This window comes from Dunckerocampus dactyliophorus, chromosome 5 (assembly GCF_027744805.1).
Source record: "Dunckerocampus dactyliophorus isolate RoL2022-P2 chromosome 5, RoL_Ddac_1.1, whole genome shotgun sequence".
Classification (NCBI taxonomy): Eukaryota; Metazoa; Chordata; class Actinopteri; order Syngnathiformes; family Syngnathidae; genus Dunckerocampus; species Dunckerocampus dactyliophorus.
This window is the reverse complement of record NC_072823.1, coordinates 22054013-22072843: the sequence shown is the minus strand read 5'-3', so window position 1 is coordinate 22072843 and position 18831 is coordinate 22054013. Positions and strand designations below refer to the sequence as shown.

The 18831-nt window shown below is 41.5% G+C and overlaps 1 protein-coding gene across 27 annotated transcripts in view; it reads right to left on the bottom strand.

The window, feature by feature from the left end:
- Window positions 1-18831, bottom strand: part of shank3a (SH3 and multiple ankyrin repeat domains 3a) — a 255764-nt gene that overhangs the window by 70049 nt on the left and 166884 nt on the right. For 21 of the 27 annotated variants that reach the window (XR_008570334.1, XM_054775512.1, XM_054775513.1 and 18 more), the window contains 6 exons: window positions 11284-11465; window positions 9537-9560; window positions 5467-5511; window positions 5210-5239; window positions 1252-1278; window positions 677-739 (listed from right to left, as the gene is read on the bottom strand). Coding sequence is in view for 26 of the 27 variants with exons in the window: in XM_054775512.1 (XP_054631487.1) it covers window positions 677-739; window positions 1252-1278; window positions 5210-5239; window positions 5467-5511; window positions 9537-9560; window positions 11284-11465 (371 nt within the window). In the remaining variant the exon portion in view is untranslated. The remainder of the gene's footprint in view (window positions 1-676; window positions 740-1251; window positions 1279-5209; window positions 5240-5466; window positions 5512-9536; window positions 9561-11283; window positions 11466-18831) is intronic. The other 6 variants (XM_054775522.1, XM_054775525.1, XM_054775515.1 and 3 more) reach the window with 5 other exon arrangements.

The window sequence follows — 18831 nt, the reverse complement described above, 5'->3', positions numbered from 1 at the left end:
ATCTGCATAAACAGAGTAGCAAATAAAAGAACACACACACATACACACACACGCACACACACAGTCCTTCAGGAGCATGCTGGTGTTGTGCTCCAGTGGTGGTCAGTTCAGTGAGTGCACAAAAACAAGCAGAGATCATTACTTGACATTCAGTGTGCTTAGAGAGCCGCATGTGGACGACCCTGCTAAATGCTGGAAGACAGACAGGCGGTGTGTGTACTGGCGTGTGTGTGTGCGTGCGTGCGTGTCTAGACGAAAGTCAACTACACACATTGATCTCACACAGCAGCCTCCAATCACTGCTGAAGACTGGGAGCTTTTCCAAAGTAAGTCTTCTTGATGATGGAGGAGAACTGGTGAGGAAAACTACGTACACATGGACTCTGTCAATGTAACCATGGACACTTTTAAAGGGACTATACTGTTGCTATGTAAAGGTGTTGCTAGCAGTGTTGCACAGTCAATAACAAGGATGAAAAAGTGGAATTAGGTCATTTTTTCCCATGAACTGTAACTTACTTATTCAGTGCTAAAACATATTAAGTACCAAACTGTAGCGCTCCAGCCTCAGGCATCCTTGTCATTAGCTGGGGTGTCACTATTGAGAATTGTCCTTCAATTTTTAACCACTTTGTCATTCCTTGTTTATTGCTTTTTTAATAAAAAGCACTTTTACCATCATCTTCATCATCCTCAATGAAAATGGAAACATCATCCTCTTCGTTATACACGGTGTCAGCTTTCACAGTAAAACAAAACAAAAATGCAGTATTTTTACTTGAATATACTCAGTCAGGACCGTGCCGTCTCTGCTTTAGTCTAAAACAGTGGTTCTCATTTATTTTCTATCCTGTCACCCCTAGGGGCCATGTTGCCCCCCCCCCCCCTTTTGAAATACGACTGAGAAACTGATAACATCTATTTATTTATCTGTACTGTACAGACTGAACTTGAAACCGAGACCAGGAAAATGCAACACAATGGAGAGCAGTGAAGCATACAAGCGTATTCAAGAGTCAAACTGCATGTTGACTACGATAAATTTGTACATGTTTGCAGGTCTGCAGTAACATTGAGAGTACTTGTACTCCCTGCCTCTCACGTCCTCTGCTGATAGTTCACCGCGTCTTCCCAGGGGAGCCTGCCCCACTATTTGAGAAGCACTGGTCTAAAAGCAGATACAAATAGCTACTTTTCAATGCAATGTTGTCCTAGTTATTCTACAACTGTGTAAAACAAATGCTTATTTACCATCAGAGTCCAGATAATCGTCCTTCACTACAAAGTAAAGAAAAACAAAGAAAGCGTTATGTTTTGCTAGGATTTGGTTTAGGGTTTACCCCAGGATGCAAGGACACAATTAAAGGTAATGCCAGGTAGTAGGGTCTAAACACAAAGTACAAATCGTGGAAAGAACAAACCATAAAGGACGACGGTGCAAGGAGGGAAAAACAAATAAGCACTGTGTAGCAAATTCTAACAAGAGACACTAATGGAGAAGCAAAAAGGAAAACTAGCGAGGCTCTGTAAGAGAATCACACAGGGGTGAACCAAGAAAAGGCATAACTACCAGAGCAGTAGAATGGCAGGGATGTTAACGACTAGCAAAACTAGCGAGGAGTAAAAGAGCAGGGCTACAACAAGAAGACCTCTATGTCACTCACAGCTAGACGGAGGAGTAAGGCTGAGTCACAATTCTACCCCTTCCGCCCCATCTTATCTCTTACACCTAGGTTTTGCGCCCTCACGAGAATCAAGTGGGAATTCTCCTTAAACTGAGAAGTAAGGGGTAAGTGCTATGGGGTGTACACCCCTTGAAAACAAGTGTGGTCGCCGACCACACTAGAAATGAAGGGGAAGGCGGAGCTACAACACCAGCTGAGAAGACGGAAGCACGGAGACCGAAAGAGGCACATAAATGTAAGTAATTACGCATAATTATTGAGTTTCACAATAACGTCAATCATGTTTTATTATATATTCAATCATTTGCTACTCCATGTAAATATTCGCCATGTTTTGAATTGTTGGTTTTCGCTAGTTATAACAGCCCGGCTAACACCGATATCTAACTTCACTGCAATCTACTGCATTTCATAAAAGATTAGACAACGACTAGATTTGATAGATTACGATAGACAGCGACCACATTAGACTGTTAATTGTGAGTTGTGTTTTAAAATCGCTTGCTAGCGAGGGGAATCTACATTACTGAACTGGCCGAGAGTACCATGTTTGTGTCCAACTCAAATGCGCCCTTTCTCGGCCACGGCGGTTGGCTATCCCTGCTATACTCTGGTTCTCCCGAGCTCGGTTGCACCTCGCCCGGCCACGGCAGGTGGCTAGCCCAGCTCCAGAGTGTACAGTGACGTTGGTGTTTTATATTAGCTATCAAATCATTCATGTAATGCAGCACATCGCAGTGAAGTCTGTTTGCTGTGAATTATAGCCACCCTAGTCCACCAACAATTGCCATGATGAGATATGTTTATTGTATTCAGCATACAGTATGGATGGTCAGGAAGTGAGCTAAATAAAACATGTAAACAACATGGTCATATGTGGACAGAACACCACATTATCAAACTTCATTCGACTTTTGGAATCTAACGTTGTCCCATCTAGCTTTTTTGGTGTTTTTTTTTTTTTTACCATTACTCTATATTTGTTTTCAGCACACTGTTACTATACTTCTATTACCACTATTATTGTATTTCCAATGAGTTAATAGTTGTACCCCATCAATCATGCATGTGTGTCATTCCTGCAGGAGATTCTGAGCCAACTGAAGTCAGCCGTCTGCTACACCACACAGCACTCCAGGACCATTCAAAAGATGCAATCCCAGTATGGAAAAGTCAAATGCAACAAAATGCCATTCTGGAATTTCTTACAAAAGAATCTGAGAGAGAACATCAACGACAGGAGGAGAGCGAGGCCAAAACAGGGAGGTTTTTAAACCTTGAAATGATGCTTGATAAGGTTCATGCATTTGTTGATAATGTTTGTTATATTGTTATTTCTATTTCATATGTACTGTATATGAAATAATGTATGCACCTCACTTACTTACTATGGTAGGAAGCATTTATTATCAATCAATCAATTTAATTATCTCATCTGCCTATGTCACAGCCAGCAAGCGGTGAAGGGTGATGATGTAATGACAATCAAGTGGTGTCCCATTTCTTAGTGGCTTCTTCCCTTTGGCACTAGGTTTTAAGGGGAAGGGGTAAGACAAGAGATAAGACGAAGGGGAAGGGCTCAGGGGTGGAAATGGGATTCAGCCCAAGTCTAATAATGTCCAAGAATAGGAAGAGAGTCCAAACACATTTAAAGGTACTACTGTAATTTACGTTGAATAAGCCGCTACTTTGTTCTCACGCTTTGAACGCTGCAGCTTATACAGTGATGCGGCCAATTTGTGGTCGCGATCTGGTCTCGCAACATCTCGTGTGCTTTGGAGCAGTCATTCTGTGCTTTGTGTGCGCGCTAGCAACATTAGTGATGTGAGATACCACTGATTTCTTTTCCGATTTAATACTGAGTAAAATTCAGGTTGTACCAGCAATACCGATCCAATACCGACACTTTGTGCAAATACACCTGTGCCTCGTTTATCGCAGGTGATAGGTTCCCAAAATAGCCCGCAAAAAGTGAAATCCACGAAGTAGCCAACTTCATTTTCTTTGACTCTCACCATATACTTTTCTCAGACTTTTCTCAAAAAAGATCAAATCTTCGTTTGAATTTTAATGATCAACATTAATGATCAACACAAGAAATTATTAAGTCACGCACACATATTGCACTCCTGTGACCGTGCCTTTTCGTCCTGCCGTCGTTCTGCTGTACTGTAGCATTTTGTGTCCTTGTTAAAACATATTGCTGCAGACGAAGCGAAGATTCATTTCCAAGCTAGCAAGCAAGCAAGCTAGCGATGACACAGGAGACATGGCAGGACGGCACAAAAGAGACTGAGTGACAATGGTCTACAGCCAATCAGGGCGCAGAAAACAATTTAGTGGGTGCAGCTTCAATACTAGTGCGTTCTATAGTCCGGAAATTAGGGCAATTACCAGTGTTGAGAGTAATGGTGTAAAAAAAAAAAAATAACGGCCTTAGAAATGCTGTTATTGTTTTGAAAAAATGGGTAATGTAATAAGTTACTATTTCAAATGTTACAATGGTGTTACTGCTACTGACAAGAAAATGTGGCACGTCATTATGCACTGTTATTTGTATCAACTACCCGAATGTTGCTTCAATCGCCTTTGTTCACCACCACTACACAGGAAACTAAATAGCTGGTCAACAAGAGTTGTGGTTGCTCCCCCTCGCGTTATGCAAGAAAATTGCAAGTCACAAGCTCAGCCCTCAACCCTCATGAAACATCTTTCAACGGCATACGCCACGACAAAGCTAAATCCCGATTCCTTTAAATATTTGAAGGTTTTTCAAAAAAGTAACACAATCATTACTTTCCTAAATACATTTAAGTAAAAAGTAAAAAAAAAAAAGTAAATCCATTACTAATTCAATTACATTTTTGGGAAAGTAATTAGTAACTATAACTATAACTATTACTTTTTGAAAGCAATTTGCCCAACAATGCTAGTTACCCAGTGAATAACAGCAGCGTACCGCAGTTTACTAAATCGCAATAAAACAGGAAACTGAGGGAAAAAATAAAAACACATAATAGAAATAATGACACAAAGGTTACTTGGTGAAACTCTGAAGCTACAAAAGTACAGTACTACAAAAGTGAAAACTCATCCTTCCCCTCCCCCGCAGTAAACTGTGGTCGAACCTCAAAGGTTGTATTTGTTAGAATTTGTCACCAGAAATTATTTGGGCAAAATCTGCCATTAAAGTTGTGAAAAAATATATTTTTTTAAATAACAGTGGGTAACTCATTTTTACACTTGATAATTAAGAACATTGAAACACACCCTTGTCACTCAAGCTAAGACTGAGTGTTTTCTTGTGTTTCTGTTTCACAAATAATAGCGCAAAGTGTACTTTAGGTAGAAAAAATTGCATGTGTCACAGATGATTTCTTATCTCATGATTTCCTCTCTAATCAAAACATCAACACACTACTTTTGAGGTTTCGTAATACTAAAACAGTATGCTTTATTGTAAAACAACAGTATTGTGATATTTCCCTAACAGTTCAGTTCACAGTACATGTTGCTGTATTTACCATCTGAGTCTGTAGAAAAGTCGTCCTTCGCTATAAAGTATATAAAAACAAGGAATGGTTACTTCGTGCAACTCTGAAGCTCACGCTAAAATTCTACCAGTGTAAAGCCTAGCTAGACACATACTAATACTACTACCTCACTAAACAATCTACACATCAACAGCAAAACTCCTAGGGGCTGACATGTACAGTATACTATCATGTATTACAAATCACAATGATGACACACACATATTTGTAATAATTAGTTACCGTACATTTACCCATTGCGATCTCGTCATAAGGATGCTCCTCCGGCACAGCTAGTGATTAAGAAAGGTGTTAAGAAGACCACAGCGTTGTGTGCACACTAAATAGGTGTGTGTGTGTGTGTGTGTTTAGGAGGGCTGGGGGGTTGCTAACATACTAATTACCTCTCAATGCGTCACTGTCACATTTGTAATAGAGCGGTGTGACAGTGAGCTTAAGGGTACAAGCCGCCATGTTGTTGGCATCTTTACTCACGAGTTCCAGCACAGAATTTCAGCCTCTGTTAATATAATAATGATTGGATTTGAAGAATGACAATCCTTCGATGTACTTAATGAAGTGGCAGGTGAGCGCATTTAAAAAAAAAATTGGAACACTATATAAAAAACAGAGAGGGAAAAAGGCCGTCCTTCTCTTTTGAACTCACTTGACTTCCTTTTGTCCTCTGTGGCAAATGAGCGCTATTACTATTAACTAGTCATCCATTTATGAATGCAGATGTGACGAAATGCATTATGTATCAAAGCAAGGGTCATCCGTCTTCAAAATAGCTTCTTTCTTAAGCCTCGCCCGTGCACCTGCCTGAGCTCCATAAAATGCACAAAATAACAAGGCTGGTGATTTCGATAGCAATACACAACTACAGTACTGTTTATTACACACTATTAGGTGTGATGAAGATGCTATGTATCGTATGCACAAGTTATTACACAGTGCAGACCTGCCAATGGTGAAGAAATTTATTTTATGTGTTATTATCAGTTATTAGTATGAACTTTGCTGTTTCTTTGGGGTTTTTTTGGTTTAATGTGCCACTGGCCAATAAAAACAAGCCACGGGCCGCATTTTGGACACCCCTGCTCAACTCTGTGAGCAACCACAAGTCTCATTGGCTATTAAGCTTGTTATATCTTCCAATGTCACCAATGAACGGCGGTAATTAAAGAGAAAGGTGGAGCGTTATTTTTAACAACACTTATTTTTATTTCAGAAATCGGAAAAGAAGGTGTTTGCAGAGGTGGGCTGTACACACACAGGATGCTCTACAAGCGGAGCAATCCCAGCCTTTACGGCTCATTATTAATATTAATATTTTATTACTAATGTTAATATTTTATTATTAATATTCATATGTCATTATTAATTTATATTTTATTATTTTACCATGTTGGAGCAGTATTACCTGAAACACTGCGTTCTCCGTACTGTCCATGCACTGTTGTGTTCTGGTGTTGATGTGTTCAAGCACACTACGCAATTTAGGCTTAACTCTGAGTGTTAGGTGAATAGGCTGAATGCAACAAAATGTATATCTGGAGGGCATCAAGGCGTGCAAGTGTAATTAAGGGTCAGTAGGAAAAATGCATACATGTTGGCAGGGCTGCATAGTGTCGCTTTAACCTTAACAACAGTAAGTTGACTCAAATGATACATTTCTCCGTTCACGTCCCAATACTACACAGAACGGCACACAGTGTGAAGGCCAGTGTTGCGTAACAGAGCCAGATGGTTGAACATGGATGGCCGACGGTGCTGGCAGCCATGCGCCTGTAAACGTATTTCCTGCACGGAGGATCGGCGACGTACTTCACATTAGTGGCAGCATGACGGATTCATCTTCACTAACTAGGAAAGGCGACTGCCAGCAGATCCATCCCGTAGATGGAAGAGCACTGTGGCGGCCATCGGGTTGGAAAAAACAAAACAAATGTAGTATATGTCATGGCTGCAGATGATGTTCTATAATTGGGTTTTGTTGTGCATAACAAGTCAGAATTGTTTGCCATTTGTATCAGTAATAGGAGTGCAAATGCCGTAAAGTAGACAAAAGACTCCATTAGGGAGATATGAGGCGAGGATTTGGGGGGAGATCACTGCACTGTGTGTGACATTGAAGGACATGAAGCCAGAGAGAGGCTGTACTTGTACAGTCACATATTTTTATTTCACACACAAAAATCCAAATGCAAAGCGAAAGGGCGCATGAGTGATCTCAGCGTGAGTGCAGCGGTGGCTCACTCACTGGCCTCTGAGAAGTGTTTTCATTAAGCTAATGTGGGTTTCATCCACCGTGATGGATGTGTGATGCAGGGTGTGGACTCATGTGGTGAAGAGCTGGCTATCCGTGGACAGGTGAAAGGAAAAAGGAAAGGAACAGCAAGAGGAGGGGTGGAGAACAAGCACACAGTTCTTGTTTAAATTTTGCATGCGCTCTCCTTGGAGAAGGGATGGGCATTGGAAGAACGACTACAACAATATCGGTTAAGATGTCATTGATACTAATTTCACAGAGGCAGACAGAAAAAACAATTCAACTTCCCTATTTATGCCAAAGGAACTGGATAAAAAAGGCAGAAGCACCTGAGGCTCCGAGCTAAACATTTGCACCGTTAAAAATCCATGACCAAATCTTATCCATGTTGAAGCATGTCAACATGTGACAGCAACCAAGTGTTAGTCACTCGAGGTAAAACTTGACCAAACACCGCCTGAGGAACCTCACTCCATTCAACTGGTGTTTTTATGTCAACAACAAATGCTGGCAATATGCTGCCAAGTATAGTGAACTCCTGCTCCGACTACAAATCCTTGCTTTGGTCAGTCGATCCGTCCTAAAGAAAGAAAACTGGAACAACAGATAACAGGTAGAGGTAGTGCTGCCTGAGGCTCAGAGCTAAACATCCTCACAATAGCGTGTGCAAGTCAAACTTGCACAGAGATGCCCAAATGGAGCTTCGAACCAGGTCTCCTGACTGTGTGGCCAACATGTATGGAGTTGAAGGCAGAAATTAGCTGACAACACACTGAATGGCCAATTTTGCCTGGATAACCTCACTCCATTCAATTGGTGTTTTGATGTCAAGAACGTCCATTTAGGTGATGCCAAGTAGTGAACTCCTGCTACAGTAAACCTTGCTTCGATCAGTCAGCCTATCAGTCAGCCTAAAGAAAGAACACTGGAACAAAAATCAGGATAAACGAGGTAGTGGTGCCTCAGGCTCAGGAGTAAACATCGTCACATTAGAAAGCGCAAGCCTACTGTAACAAAACAATGAACATTACACCCACTGCTTCATATTGAAGCATGTCAACATGTGAGCAGACAGGCCTCTTGTATGGAGTTGAAGGCAAAAATTAGGTGACAACACACTCACAGTCTACTTTTTCCAGCCTAGGGAACCTCATTTCATTCACTTCCTTAATGTAATCTAGCCCTGTTTAAATTAAAGAAAGAATATCAGAACACGCAGCTAGACAAGCATCGTAGTGATACCTGAGGCTCAAAGCTAAACATCCTCACATTAAAAAGTGCAAGCCTGCGGTAACAAAAGGAACATCTATCCCACTGATGTTTGAAGCATGTCAGCAAGTGAAAACGCCAAGTCACATAATCAAGTATCTGAAAAAGTGAATGGTGAACTTTCCTAGCCTGGGGAACCTCACTCTATTCGCTCTGAAACCAGTCTGTCTTACCGGTATATATAATAATGCAGTATTTACAACAAAATCTAATACTCCGACCATCAATCTTTCCTCACTTCAAGTTTTGATGTCAACAGTAACACATTCATCCGCCTGAGGGTCAGAGCAAAATTTGCAAGCCTTCGGTAAGAAAATTGATTCTTGTTGATATGGTCAACAAGTGATTCCAGCAGCTAAAAACTAGCATAATGTGAATGGGGCACTTTGCCAGCCTGGGGAACCTCACTCTATTCACCTTCTACCAGTGTTGTCTTGTAGGTATATACAATAATAAACTATTTTCAAAAAGATCTAGTTCTCAGGTCACCAAACTGTCTTGACTTCCTGTTTTGATGTCGACGGCAGCTAACTCGTTGGGTCTGCTTGTCAGTGCCAACCACCCAGTGCACAACCTTGCTTAGCGCCATCTGATTCCAAACAATCAACATAATTCACAACAATCAAAAATACATAAAAGGATTTATGATGCCCATCCCTTTGTCTCCCAGTGATTCAAACAGGGCAAGAGGTCACTACAGTACAGTCTACGTAGGTGTGCACAGAGGGTGACACGTGAAGGAGAGTGAAAGGGTGAGAAGAACAGTATGGCGTTTACCTTCTACGTCATTACAGTCAAAGTCTTGAGTGAGGCATGGATGGAGACAAAAAGCACACACACACACAAACACATGAAAAGCCAAGCCAAGACAAAGCAACATTTACAACATGAGTGAAGCCCAACCTGATGTGACGTTTGGAGTCCAAAACACAAAACACAAATACAAGTAAGAGACAAGAATTAGACTGTTTAGCCAAAAACTCAAAGGCATGAAATGAGGTTTATATTGCAATCATTTTGTAAATAAAATATACTTGGCCACCTTTTCTGGAGGGTTGGCACATGCACCAAGAAAGAAACAATTGGCGAACAACTGGATAAAGGTGTGGCTCCAGAAATTAATTTTATACCTCCTACTTAAAGAGGGAACCACAGGAAGCTCCCATTTGTATTTTGAGGAGGATTGACAATTCCATAGGGACTCAAAACAGCAAAAGTTAAAAGTTATTTTTAAATTTTGTTCAACAAATTTAATTCCTATTTTGGCTATTTGCTGTTATTTGGCTGCTGATGAAACCATTCCCTCTAACCAGAATTGAAAAGGGTACAGTCCTGTCATTTTACATCTGTTGCATGCTAACATACTGGTGGACAAGCTAACGCAAATACTGCATTTCACAAAATTTGTGATTTTTTTTTTTTTTAAAGAGAGGACTTTCTTTTTATTGCTCTTACGTGATTTTTCCGATTTGAATGTCAATCTGGTGGACACACAAGAATAAAATTCCTTCCACTTCAGAATAAAAAATGGTACAGCCAGACCTCTTATATCTGTTCTATGCAAACTTACTGGTAGACAAGTGAGCATGAGTAAATTGCAGCAACGATTTTTCCAATTTGGTTTCTCTTTTTGACATCTTCTCTTTTTGACCATCGATGAAATCTTTCCTCCTGCCTCAGAATCAAACATGAAACATCCTCGTAGTTTTACACATGCTGCATAACATAAATATGAGGTAGCCAAATTTTTCAATTTTGTTTGAGGAACTGGTTTTCTATTTTTGCCATTTAGGCACTTGATGGAACCATTTGCGCCTTGCTCCATATTCAAAAATGGTATGGTCCAGTTATCTTACATTGGCATCCAACTAATGAACCATGAATGGTGGACAAGCGAATGTGAATGCAATGGATGCAATGGGCCTAGGATTTTTTAACATTTATTTATGGGTTTTGGCTTTGACAATCAATGAAGCTATTCTACCCTACCCTCGAATCAAACATGGCACAGTCCCATCGTCTTACATCTGTTGCATGCTAGCATACAGGTTGGCAAGTGAACACGAATACGGGGACCCAAGGACTTTTATTTTTGACTTAAGTTTCTGTCGTTACCATTTGACAGTCGACGAAACCATTCCCTCCCTGCCCCAGTTTTTAAAAAATGGTATAGTCGTGTCATCTTACGTTTGCTGCTGGCTAGCAAACAGGTCAAACAAGGAAAGTCAAACATTAATACGGCTCCCTAAGGATTTTTACGAAATATTTTCTGTTTTTGCCATTTGACTGTCAACGAAACCATTCCCTCCTGCAGTGTCAAAAAATGTTACAGTCCTGTCAGCTAACATTTGTTGCAAGCTAACATACATCGACAAATGGTTCAACCTTGGCGTCCCATTATAGTTTTTGTTGTTTTTAATTCTGAAAATAAGTACTCACATGTATTAATGGACACACATATGCACACACACACACATACACTATATATGCACACACATTACTGTATGGATGAGGACCTCCCTACCTTTGACCCTCTCTCCACGATTGAGCTGGATCTCCCCCTCCCCCTGCGGGGTGTAGGGCTTGACAACGATGAAGGTGCGACCCGGGACGGCACTGTAGAGTTTCCGTTTGGGCCCGCGTGTGCCCATCAGCGCCGGCGGGGTGTGATGAGGTGGGCTTGGGTCTCGCTGCACTGACCCGGGGCTGTAAACAAACACATATGTTACTGTGGTGATCCCGGGGAGCTGGTAGCTGAAGCCCGAGGTCACAGACATGGTGGTCCGTGGGGCTGCCAGCTGGTGACACCCCCTGGTCTTTATGATGGACCGGGAGAGATTCATAAAGGTCCCGCTCTTGTCCAAATAATAAGTTAGTCTTCCATTGGAGCCATGGTAGCCCTCCCCCGTCCTTCCTTCTCTTACAGTATCCTCCCTCGTCTCCTCTCTTTCTACCCACTCCCTTGCATCCTAAGCAAAACAAAGATGGTTAATGGCAGTTTCCTTCCCTTCGATAGATCCCCCTCTCAGTCATCTTGAGTTGGGGGGCATGGCCCGCTCCAGAAAGGAGGGACAGATATCCTGCATGTCTCCAGGTGGGACGACAGATCCCGACTCCAGCTGAGGAGGCAGCTAGGATGTGGATTGAGCTCCCCGACTCCTTCTCCTTGGGAGTCCCGCCGCGTCTCCCTCGCCTCTCCCCTCCTGTTCTCCCCTTCCCTTCCTTTCCACCACTCCTCACACACACACATGCGCTCGCTGACATGCGCTCACACACGCTGTGGCAGTGATGCTACTGCTTCTACTACTGCTGCTGCTGTTGTTGTCTTACGTGGCTCCCCTCCCCTTTGACAGCTGGCTCACACCCTACAAGCCATTTATGTGCATGCTAGCTCTGCACACACATACGCACACGCACACTCACGGAGCCGCTGTTATCACGGACACCACCGCCAGCATGTTGCTAACACATTGCTCACACATACACACAGTGGTCCCAGTGCACCATTGATCTTCTTCTGCACGTGTGCATGTGCCATGGCTCCCCCAGGCAAACTGAGAGTGTAAATATTCCTGTGTGTGTGTGTGTGTGTGTGTGCCTGCAATAGGGTAGAGAATGGGGGGTGGGGGCAAAAGCTTCAGCCCATTTGGTTTAACTGTTGCTCCTCCCCTCTTTCCCTTGTGCCTCGAATCGCCTTCTTCACTCACATCCATTGCACCCGTCTCTCTCTCTCTCTCTCTCTGTCTCTCTCTCACTCTCTCTGTCTCTCTCTCACTCTCTCTGTCTCTCCTGTATGCTCTCTCGCTTCTAATACAGCAGTGGCAGAGCTCCACCTAGTCTTCATTCATCCCCTTCTTTTCTACAACTCAGCCATGTGCTCACAGTGCCATCAGCACTCCTCACAACAACAGCGATGGCCGATATATCTTATTGTTTTATCGACATACCAAGGAAAAGAGAGCTTTCTTTGGTACTGTACATACAGTATATGATAGACTACCAATATCAGTTGACAAATCAAACACCATAGTTATTGCATAGTAATCCCTCGTTCAGCCTGGTTAGTTGGTTCCGGACCCAGTTTGGACCCAGTTCCAGAGTGATAAGTAAATTTCCACGAAGTAGGATTCCTTATTTATAAATCAAATATTTGCATAGTTTGCGCATAGAAAACCTGTTTATGACCTTGTAAATATGTTTTATAACATTATTAACGCCCTCTTGACAGTAGAGTATCACCCAATATAGTAGACATAATAAGAAAAAATAAGCCATTGCACGTGTGTGTTGCTATAAACGTGTTCCGGTGCTAGGGGAGCTGAGTGGGGGGGCCGGACAGGAAGTGACGCCGGGGGTTCAGAGTTGAGTTTCAGCTTGGCGTAGGTTACAATCGCAACAGTAGCTCGTGTTAGTGCCTGTTGTGAGATAATTCAAACCTGCAATAAAAGCCTGTTGTTCACGCGATTAAGTCTGGCGCTTGTGTTTCTCACCGAACATTACAGTAACATTACTGACACCTGGTGACCAGTCTAGAATACTACATATCATCACAATGTCTTTGAATGCGTCTGCTGAACACCTTATATTTGTATTTTATCTCATTTAGCCATGTATGTGCTTGATAATGCTTTATTTAGGCAAAACAGTCCATAAAATTTGCTTAAATATGCATATTCTTTGACTAAGAATAGGTCGCACTCAACCACGGAACAACAAGATTTATTATTATATTTATGAAAAAACGTGATAACAGTGAAGCTGCACAATTCCAAGTACAAAGAGGGTGAGAATATTAGACGCTGCATTCTACGGCGTATTCACGAACATTGGGTAAATATACATTATTTTTGCCTAGGCAAGGAATGTGACCTCGGCTCTTCAACCCACTTTTGGGTCACGACTCACCAGTTGAGAATGACTGATCTACAACTACATATACTACTAATACAGAGGTAGCAGGTTATGCATGACTCGCGTACGTATTTGTCTTATAATAAAGCACTGTATGTTAGGATGGATTTTGAGGCATGGCCCATCAAAAGTTCACTTGTCACAAAGTCAATCACTTTGAGGTCATGCTGTAATTATGCCATCTATCATGGTTATTGACCTGTCAGTCTTCGAGGTCAGCTGACAACACGGGTCGGCGTGTGTTTGGGTGAGACGCTTTGGCAAGGCAGCTACGCGGTGGTGTCTGTGGGCGAGCGGCGCATCTGCTTTGTTGACAAGCCTCATGTTTCATGGCACAGACAAGCTGCAGTGGGAGGAAGTGGAGACAGAGCATCGTGCACACACAACATACAGTAGGTGTCATTTTTACACACTGATAAAATAGACGGTGAGGCTATGCTGTTGTAGTGTAACTTCTTCCAAGAATTTAGTTGGATATTGGACTCAAAAACATGGTACAAGTGTCATTTTACATACTGACTTCAGTGTTAAAAAAAGTTAATGTTGAAAAATATGAGGCGACTCTGCAACTCAAAGTTTATGACACCCTCCTCATCCATCATTAAGGTTAAGAGAATGTTTAAAGAGTAGGGGTGTCACGAGATCTTGCGAGATTAAAACGTGATGAGATTTCTTGTTTGGAGAAAAGCTGTCTCACAAGACCAGGGCAGCCAGAAGCCAATCAGACTGTGAACTATGGCATCGCTACGATGAATGATAATACGCGTAATATGGAAGTGGCAGTACGCGAGGCATTTTTGGAACAGCACATTAAGTGCTTTACACACACTTACACACGCAATCCTACCTACCTCCGTGTTCTAAGCATCAGCATCAGTGAATGACGTGTGGCTGCTTTTTCCATCCGACTTGAACAGCTGCTGCGCCATTGTTCAAGCAGAAGCTGTACTAATTCTACATTTGAAAGGTGCTTAAGATTTATTAGATTAAAAAAGACACAGATGTTCAGACTTGTCTGCACTTTTATTCGCCATTACCATTACTCACCATCAACATTAACAATGGTACTATGGCGACTATAACTGCGCTTAATAACACACCTCATACATAGAGGAAATACTTATTGACAATATAGTGACATGGTTGCTATATTTAATTAGTAGGGGTGCGCATTAAAAGTGAAGGACAAAAAGTGTTCCTTGTGTCATGCATTTATTTGGTAATTAAATACAAGCGGTTAACCAAGGTGAAGTATTCGGGAGTGGAGAAGTATCACCATGCAATAAGGTCTGAAAGCTGCATAAACCTCACCACAATGCAAACCAACCCCCTGACCAGAACCAAGAAGGCAGCGCTTGGACACACTCCTCCATCGCATGGCAGCATCCCGCCTTCCTGGTGAAACCCACATGGGTGTCCAAAGTGTGGCTCAGTGGCCATCTGTGAAAGGTGGCTCATTGCGGAAAGAAAATAAACAAGAACCCAGAAAACATGAAAATGTACCTAGAAAAACGTGGTTAACTTATTTGCACATTAAGTACACTTATCTGTACACTGGCAGCTAAGCAGGTCAATTACTACTTAATACAGTTTGACTCTGTAATTGATTAATTATATGATATTATAATTAAATATTAAAGTAACTAAAAATGATTTATTTCTGCTAATTAAACAGTGTTACTTTATATCCAGTGTCAGACATAACACAGGAAACACTGATATGATATGAGTCATGCACTCCCTGTCACTCTTTTTCCCCATCAAATTGGATCGTCCCTTTAAATCTTTCATTTACCTGATTGCTGTCCTCTATTCCTAATCCCTCTCATCCTCTGCTCTACTCGTCTTGCTCTCCCCAACTCTCCACTGTTTTTCTTTCCCGGTTCCACCACCCCATCTACATCCTCCATCTACAACCAAACAACACCTTGCTGATGGCTTTCCAATGACTGCGTGGGGCCGAGGGGACATGAGCGCTGCCACATGTTACGTTTGGGACTTTCCCACGGCATCCAACGTAAGAGTCACACAGAGCAGGAAAAGAGGCAAGAAAGACGAGAGACAGGCTGCACAAAGTGACAGAGACGGCCTTTATAATTGAATCCCTCGAAGAATGTTCATTTCATGCTACTTTGAGGTGTGCACACACAGGCGGACCTTGACACCTCCACCACGGGGATCCAACAGGTTCTCAAAAGAATTTAGGAGGTATAACGCATGCATTAAGCATGCGTTAATGGCTGTATATAGAGTTATGCTGCAACACACTCATGTTGCACTGGAATTGACTTATTTTGCTTTAAAAAAGCTGGGTGTCGCTCATAAAATTGAAATCATTAATACAGTATAACATCTGAAATCAATGGCCCTTAAGGTTGTACAATTCAAAAAAATGAAAGAAAACGACCTTCAAAAGTTGCTCAAATCTATGGAGTGCTGCGCGAGACCTCAGCGTATCTCACAAGACCTCAGTAGGGCACACATCATAGGATCAAATTGCTCATGTGCTTTGATTTTTCTTGGGGAGAAGAACAAAACACCAAAAATGATAAGCGGGCTCACATTCATAGCTCCAGTTGTGTCCCAATACTTTTGTCCAGCGTCACAAGACGTCACCAAAGTTAAAGCAGTGTTCAAATATTTAAGCAGTCTAAAAGTTTTACACTTGATTGGTAATTAAAAGTAGAGATGCTCGAAACTGGCTTTCTTACAGATATCTGATATTGTCCAGCACAGGGGTGTCCAAACTTTTTCCACCGAGGGGACGCAAGGGCCACTTGTACATGTTCCCATGTACAAAAAAGAAAAAAAAAGCTTTGTGTTATCGGTAACAAATCGTACTATTAGTATGAACTTTTTCTCCTTACATTGCACTTTTTTGCTTGTGTTTCTTTTTTCTTTTAACAAATATTTCAACTTTCTTCTCGTACCGTTTCTCTTGTAATATTATGTCTTTATTACCATGATATTTTCACTTTGTTATCATAATATTTTAACCTTTACCCAACATCATTTTCCTAAAATTGCAACCTTCTTCTTTGTTGTGTTTGTTTCCCATTATTCAAGTATTACTGTCATGATTTGCAGAACAGGGTTGGTCACTTCCTGTTCTGTGTTTTGTGTGTTGTGCTCAAGTGATTCCTGTGTAACAGATACCGATATCAACCGATACCGATACGGTCAGCAGCTCTTCCCTCAAACACATGCGGTATAATGAGCACATTGTGCTTCTTCTCCTGGATGCATTTCACAAATACAGTAAACACCGTCTGTGCAGAATAAACGTGCATAATCAGCACTTTATGTCGTGTTTGGAATGGCAGGTTGGGCTTAATTCTGGTTGTGCTTAGTTTTCACGTTGTATGCTGTTTGGTGCTCTTATTTTTGGTTTTCTGTTTCCTGTTTGGTGCAATGTGTAGCTCTGGAGCGATACCCGTTTCACTTTAGTATTAAGCGCTACTATTTAGGTAGAGTTGCATTGCACGGCGCGGTTTGATGAGGCATCACTCGCCCACCGCTATCATTATCATAAATTTCCCTGATGATGAGGAAATTACTTTGGACAATAATAACAACAACAAAATTACTTTGAGAAGGAAAAAGTACATTCAAGTTGGCAGTTTCTACAATGTCAGCTTTCCACTAAATTGAATCAACGTGAGAACACATTGCATTGTTTGACAGCAGTCAACAAAACCAAGCAAGCTTTGCCACTCCTAGGCTTCCTCGGACGCTACAAAAATGGGGATGTTTTCAATCTATTTTATTCCTTAACTGCTGTTTTCATCCCTCTCCACTTCCTTCCCTTATTGGAAGGACACAATAAAAGCTGTAGGATCCATCATGTTGATCACAATAGTGCTTTTTTTTGGACAGCAGCCTGACTTCAGTAACAATAGCAAGACTCCACTGAAGGAATCAAAGTTGAGCAAGAAACTGGTAGTAGTTGGAATTAAAATACATACGTATGACAGCACTAGTTTGGCTTAAAAATTATATTCATGTCCTTGGCTCACTGTATATATTTTTAGAAGACAAATAACAGATATAAATGTATGTGAACTAATTAAAGTTGATGATGCATCATGGGCACACAGGTGCAATACTGCTGTTACACTAAAGCTGTTCATGGCTCACACATGGAAACAAATCGATGTGCATCCATAATTCTGGAGTTAAAACCATCTATTTAATGACTTCATTATGGCTTAATGCTGCCCACACTGCATCATGGCTGCTGTGGAGCGTGCATGCAGCAGACAAGACCAGCAGGTATAAGAAAGGCCAGCAGGTATAACAACAGACTGCCTCTGGCCTTGTAACTGCATCAGAATTGACTTAACAATTACAAATAAATGACTCCTATCAGAAGTCTGGGATAACATGCTTGATTGGATCAGTGATGCCGCTAAGCAGGTTAACACAAAGATAATGAGTGGATATGCCAGCGAGAGTGTGAGCATCAATGACCTGAAGTCGAAAATGTCATGAGATGCCATTTACACAGATGTTATGCAGCTTCACAGCAGCATTGTCTCACCTGAATGCTTTGCCGCCTCCTCAACTAAATGGCCTTTCACTCAAATAGCTGCCCTCTCTCTTGGGCGCGATGAGCCCATTAAAAGAACAAAAAAAAGACTACAATCATCATCACACTTTGCATGCTGATAATCGTCTGTTTTTGTGTTGCTACATGCAAATAACGGGCTGTCTCATTATGGAGCAGACAACATGAGAGTGCATATGGACAATCAAGTATGACAAATTTGATATACTATATATCTCCATGCTGTAATCTTTCAAGCAATTTTTTGATCTTTCACTTTTAGCTACTATTGGTTAATTGTTTGGATTTGGAGAAAAAAAAAGTATTAAATTGTGGAAACAGAAATTATCTGTTCCAGAGGTCAAACTGTCACCATCATAAGACTTTTATTGGTTGTTCAGCCATTTCCCCCCCATTTTCAAGTGTAAAAATAAGTTAATCAATTTTAATAATAAAATGTAAAAACAATAAATAATTCAGGGTTAACTCTAATGTAGAGGTTAGTCACGTATGTGCCTTGTCCAACTGTAAAAAGAAGTTAACCCCTGATAAGAGTCAAACTTTTTTAGGTGACAACACGCTGTGCCTTGTTGAAACTGGCAATATGCGTCATAA